This window comes from Eubalaena glacialis, chromosome 4 (genome assembly GCF_028564815.1).
Source record: "Eubalaena glacialis isolate mEubGla1 chromosome 4, mEubGla1.1.hap2.+ XY, whole genome shotgun sequence".
NCBI classification, from domain to species: Eukaryota; Metazoa; Chordata; class Mammalia; order Artiodactyla; family Balaenidae; genus Eubalaena; species Eubalaena glacialis.
The window spans coordinates 108,693,784-108,700,670 of NC_083719.1; the positions used below are offsets into that span (position 1 = coordinate 108,693,784).

Here is a 6,887-nt window from a genome sequence, read left to right on the forward strand (position 1 = left end):
AGTACTTTTTAGAGGTGGTATAATTAGTATTCTATATGCCATTAGATTTTTTTTAATCTTGTTGCATACCAGAAAAAATCCATGGAATAATTACATAAAGTAAAATATTGAAGCAAATTCAGGTAAAAAAAAATAATACATGGCTGATTCATTTTGTTGTGCAGTAGAGGCTAACACAACATTGTAAAGTAACCATACGCCAATAAAATTTTTTTAAAAAATAATACAAAAATGGAGATATAACAGCCCGCTTATATGGATTTAATTTAACATCAAAGTTTCAAATAAAAATTGGCTTGTGTTTTTAGAAAAAAAGATACTGGATGTAACTGAACTACTGTGTCTTGAATCAAGTCCAAAATCCGTCTCAAAATATCTAGGGTTATATTCTTCAAGGTCAGATGATGTTGATTTGAAAATCTCTCTGAGTATAGAATAAGAACCAGGTGAAATACTGGAGATAAAGAATCTGCCATGGTATTGGTCTTATACCTTTTAGGTCATCTTCTCTATGAAAACTTCTCTGATATTCATATTCTCTCTCTCCTCACATATCCACACACATTTATATACATACACATCAGAAAAACATCCACATGCATGTATATGCATATTTTAAAAAGTCATTTATTAATTGTAGTATAACAAACAGATCTTAAGTAACAGTTCAGTGAATGTTCACAAATTAAATGTATATGTGTAACCACAACCTAGGTCAACAAATAGAATATTACCAGCCCTCCAGAGCTCCCTGCCCACTTTCTTGATTTTTGCTCACTGTTCTTACAGCTAACAGCATACGTTAGCTTTACCTGTTTCTGAATTTCATATGAATAGAATCATACAAAATGTATTCTTTTGTATATGGTTTCTTTCACTTGTTTGTGATTTGTGAGATTTGCTCATGTTGTTGTGAGTAATAGTATTTCATTTATTTTAATTGACGTATTGTTTTCCATTATGTTTATTTATCTATTCTACTCTCGATGTACATTAGGGTTGCTTTCGGTTTGGGGGGTATTATGAATAATGTTGCTATGAAAATGTATGTATATATACATGTATGTATTTTTAGGTATATGTATGTATGTATGTGTATTGGGCATGTAGCTAAGAGTAGAATTACTGAGTCACAGGGAACGTATATGGTCATTTTAGTCAATACAAGTTTCCACAGTGGTTGAACCAAGTTACATTCTCACCAGCTGTGTATGAGAGTTCCAAATCTGCTACTTTCACAATGCATTATCAGTCATTAATCATTTTTGTAGATTAAAATCACATTGTGACTTTAAATTGCATTACCCTGATGATGAATGAACTAGAGAAGGTTTTTGTGTATGTTTATCAGGCTTTTACATATTCTCTTTTGTGAAGTGCCCATTCAAGATTCTTTTTCCATTTTTAAACTGGGTTTGTCCTTCCCTATTAATTTTTACAAGTTCATTATATATTCTGGGTATTAGTCCTTTTTGGTAAGATCTATTAAAACTATATTCTCCCACTCTGTAGTTTACCTTTTATAATCTCTTAATGGTGTTTATGAGAAATAGAGTTCTTAATTTTAATGTAGTCCAGTTTACCAATCTATTTTTACGATTAGTACCTTGTGTCCTATTTAAGAAAATTCACCTAACCAAAACACAAGCAGATATTTTCTAGTGTTAACTTTTAGAAAAAAAATTTAACCTTTCATTTTTATATCACCAGTGCATCTGGGATGCATTTGTTTATTATGGGATGTAGGGGTCAGCTTTTACATTTTTCCATATGAATATGTATTACTGAAAAGACCACCTTTCCTCCACTCTCCACTACCATATTTGTCATAAGTCATAAATCATATGTCATGTGTAGGTTTGCTTATGGACTATTTTGGTCCTTTTTTCTGTTTGTTTATCCTTGTACTAATATCGTACTATCTAAATTTCTGTAACTTTTGATCTGTAGTGTATCTTTTTTTAAGATTATCTTGACTATCCTTGACTTCATTTCTACATAAATTTTAGAATCAACCTGTTAATATCAGCAGCAACATATTCTTTTTTAAAATGGTGGGGTTTGTACTGGAATTGCCTTGAATCTATATATCAATTTGGGGATATCAAATTGGGCAGAATTGGATTCTCACAGTAAATCCTAAACAAAATATTTGCAAATATATTCCAGCGATATATAAAGAGGATGAATATCAAGATCATGTTGGGTTTATTCAAGGAATACAGAGGTTGTTTAATATTAGAAAATGAATCAATGCAATTCACCATGTTAACAGAAAAAAAAAGCATCACATAATCTTCTCAATGGATGCAGAAAAAAATATTTGATCAGCTTCAAAATTCACTCATGGTAAAAATCTTAGCAAACTAGAAATAGAAATGAGCTTCCTTAATGTGTTAAAGAGCCATGTTGACATCTTCTTTCCTGATGCTGAGACTGGAACAAGAGCATATCTGCTATACCACATTTTACTGGAGGTTCTGGCTAGCAACAAGGAATCTAACTAACTAACTCAGACTTTTTACTTAGTGGCTTCTGTAGAGTGGGAGTTCAACAAGACAAGTGGCAGCTGCCAGTCTGAAAAGTGGCAGAGTGTCACTTCTACTGTAGTTTATTAAAGTCGTAACAAAAGAAAGGGACATAACCCCCACCTCTAGATTGGAGGAGTGTCAGAGAATTTATCACCACAGATATGCCACACATTCGTACATGTTAGGAGCTGTTTGTTTTTCACAATAAAACTTGAGCTCTAGGTTGGCTGAGTATAATATGAATCATTAATTTGCTTCCTTGGGGTCTTCCTGGGCTGTGCTCTATTGTTTTCATCATTGAATGTTGCTATAGAGAATGTTGTGTCAAGATTCATTCTTTTCCGACTTTACAGCCAAATTGGGTTTTGTTTGTTTAGTTTGCTTTTTTTTTTTCGCTTGGCCTAATTGCACATAGATATACACCTTCCTTTATTTTAAGGGAAATATGTCCCTCAGACATATTTTATGTACATATTTGTATTCCCTTACTATATATCCAGATGTATTGTATACCCAAATTTTAACAAAATTTTATTTATTGTATGTATATATATCCAAACTTTTATACAAACTTTTAAATATATATCAAATATATACATTTATATGTGTGTATGTATATAGACATATACGCCCATACTTTTAACCTATATTTTAAACTTCTATTATTTTGCTATATTTTCTCAAATCCCTTCTTTCTATGTTTTCCACAAATCTCTTTTTATGCTTCTTATAATGTATCAGTGGTTTTATTTATCTTACTTAGCTCATTTATCTATTCCTTGAGTTCTTTTTGAGAGGGGAGGGAGGAGTGTATTGTCCTTAATTTTTTTATTTTGTCTATGGTTTTCCTGCTTTGGATATGTATTCTTAAGTTTGCACTATTCCTTTCCTCCTTTTAATCAATGTATTTGCAGATATCTCATGCTGCTGCCGCTGCTGGCTCTCCTCCCCCTCCTCTTCCTCTACCGCCTCTCCTCCTCCATTGGTACTTATCTTGAATGGGTGTGATGGAGGTTTCTTTATTGACTGGCAGAGGAGACAGCTGGAAGTTTGAAGTGTGATCTCATTTTTGTTCCTGCCTGAGGTTGTGAGCTTTTTCTAGATTAGCAGAGAGATTTTCTGGCTTATAAGGATGTCACGAATTTTGAGTATGATCCTTTAAATAGGCAGTGCAGATCAATATAGTTTCTGTTCCACATTACCTTACCAAGAACTTACTCTGTAAAGATGGTATATCAGGATGCTAAATAAAATGTAGGTCTCCTCTAGGGCTGATATTACCATTCCAAGAAACAGGGCATTGGTTTACTCCTCAGAGTTAACCCCTATTTTGGAAAATCCATGCTCTACCCACCTGTCTCACCCTCAACAATGATTCATTATGGGGTTATGGATGTAGTCGATTCTTGTTTTCTTTGATATTTTAAACTTATTCTAACATCTTGATTTCCTTCTACTTTTCAGATGCAGCAGCTGTTCCATGAAAATTATGAACACAATCGGAAGGGTTATATCCAAGACCTTCACAACAGCAAAATCCATGCAGCCATAACACTTCATCCAAACAAAAGGCCTGCCTACCAATACAGGCTTCATAATTACATGCTTAGCCGCAAAATTTCTGAACTTCGCTACCGCACCATCCAGCTCCACCGGGAGAGCGCTCTGATGAGCAAGCTCAGTAACAGCGAAGTGAGCAAAGAGGACCAGCAGCTGGGAGTGATGCCTTCTTTCAACCACTTCCAGCCTCGGGAGAGAGATGAAGTGATAGAATGGGAGTTCCTGACAGGGAAGCTCCTTTACTCAGCATCTGAGAACCAGCCTCCCCGACAGAGCATCAGCAGCATCCTGAGAACAGCGCTGGATGACACCGTCCTACAGGTGATGGAGATGATCAATGAGAATGCCAAGAGTAGAGGACGGCTCATTGACTTCAAGGAAATTCAGTATGGCTACCGCAGGGTTGATCCCCTGCATGGGGTGGAGTACATTTTGGATTTACTCCTCTTATACAAAAGACACAAGGGGAGGAAACTGACTGTGCCGGTAAGACGTCATGCCTATCTTCAGCAGTTGTTCAGCAAGCCTTTCTTCAGAGAAACTGAAGAGCTAGATGTCAACAGTCTTGTAGAGAGTATTAACAGTGACACTCAGTCATTCTCTTTTATATCTAATTCTTTAAAGATATTATCTTCTTTTCAAGGTGCCAAAGAAATGGGAGGGCACAATGAAAAGAAAATACATGTTCTTGTCCCTCTCATTGGAAGGTATGACATTTTCTTGAGATTCATGGAGAACTTTGAAAACACTTGTCTTATCCCAAAGCAGAATGTAAAGCTGATCATCATCCTTTTCAGTAGGGATTCTGGCCAAGATTCCAGCAAGCATATTGAGCTGATACAAGAGTATCAAAACAAGTACCCTAAAGCAGAAATGACCCTGATCCCCATGAAGGGAGAGTTTTCCAGAGGTCTTGGTCTTGAAATGGGATCGTCCCAGTTTGACAATGATACTTTGCTGCTATTTTGTGATGTTGACTTGATCTTCAGAGGAGACTTTCTCCAACGATGTAGAGACAATACAATTCAGGGACAACAGGTGTACTATCCCATCATCTTTAGCCAGTATGACCCAAAGGTAACCAATGGGGGAAGTCCTCCCACTGATAATGACTTTGTCTTCTCAAAGAAGACTGGATTTTGGAGAGACTATGGATATGGAATTACCTGTATTTATAAAAGTGATCTTCTGGGTGCAGGTGGATTTGATACCTCAATACAAGGCTGGGGACTGGAAGATGTAGATCTCTACAATAAAGTTATTCGATCTGGCTTAAGGCCCTTCAGAAGTCAAGAAGTAGGAGTAGTGCATATTTTCCATCCAGTTCATTGTGACCCTAACTTGGACCCTAAGCAGTATAAGATGTGCTTAGGATCCAAGGCAAGTACTTTTGCCTCAACTGTGCAACTGGCTGAACTGTGGTTGGAAAAACATTTGGGTGTCAGGTACAATCGAACTCTCTCCTGACAGTCCAGGCAACACATATTGCCTTTTTAAAGGGGAGTTTACCTCATTGTTGGTTGTTGTTATTTTTATTTTATTATTGTTATTTTTATTATTATAATTATTATTGTTATAATTTTATTTTGTTGTCCTGGTCTTAAACTACTCTTGGTTGTCTTCCAAAGGGTGTTTGTTGACCTCAAACAAGAAGAGTCTGCGGTTCACTGATATTTCAGATTTCTACTGAAGTCAATAGGTATATTACTTTTATATATCTTTGAGATTGAGATTGAGTTAAATTGTGGCAATCAAATGACTTTTGAAGCTCATTCATCATGAGAGACAGCTTAGAAGAATGTTCTCTTGGGGCTTGAAGATGCAATATCGACTTTTCTTTCGTTTGTCAAATTCAGTGTGATACGAATATTTACTGGTGAAAGGTACCACAAAAGTGCTTTATGCTTCCTATGGGGAAGGGACTCTGTAACATAAACTTGAGTTTTGTAATTTATACAAGGACTTAAATATATAGACAGTAATTTTCTTCATCTTTAGAATTTTTAAAGTAAATGAACACTTATGATTGTATGCTTATTTTTTAAAAAAAAGTTTTAAAAACTGAGCAGTTTGTTCCACAAGCAACCGGTACTGGCTACCCTGGTCTTATGACAGTTATCTGCTCCTCACAACTGTCTGCTATAAATGCGAATGAATTTTATTTTCTCAAGGAAATATGATTTAATTAAATATTCATGTACATTTTAGAAGCTTTATGAAACAATGTCCTTCATTTGCTGGCAAGAAGATAAAATATGACAGAACCTGGTTATTTATAATAAAACACAGGTATAACAATATTCTTTTTCAAAAACACTGAAAAATTTGTGTTGTTTCCTTTTAGTCATATTTGATGTATTTCTTAATGGTCATACTCACCAAAACATGCTTGCTACACAGGCTGGAAAAGTTAATATGGAATTATGGGCATGATATTTGTATCAGTATGCTTTAAGTCCTAGCCTTCATTAAGTGATTAAAATGAGCAGTTTTTTAGTCAGTAATTTACAATCCGGGGGAAGTATTCCTCTTCGATCTCATTAGCTTTGTGATCAAACTGAACCAAGAACAGGTCAGAAACGGCTTTTAATTTGGATTGGTAGATGGCTCAAAGATACAAAAATAAATGCGGAAATTATAAATATAAAATTAATTTTACAAAAATAATACTGCAATTTATAAAACACCTAGGAAAATGTCATTTAATTTCATATATCATTCTTTCTCAAAACTGAATCAATGGTGCCCAGTTTGTAGAAAAACATAATCTCATTCACGAAATGTAAGAAAAAATGA

General features: G+C 34.9%; 1 protein-coding gene across 1 annotated transcript in view; it reads left to right on the forward strand.

Annotated features, from left to right (window-relative positions):
- Positions 1 to 5,588, forward strand: part of CHSY3 (chondroitin sulfate synthase 3) — a 293,046-nt gene extending 287,458 nt beyond the window's left edge. Inside the window, exon 3 of the mRNA XM_061188131.1 lies at positions 3,996 to 5,588. Within this exon, the coding sequence (XP_061044114.1) occupies positions 3,996 to 5,558 (1,563 nt within the window). The 3' untranslated portion in view covers positions 5,559 to 5,588. The remainder of the gene's footprint in view (positions 1 to 3,995) is intronic.
- Positions 5,589 to 6,887: the final 1,299 nt, after the last annotated feature.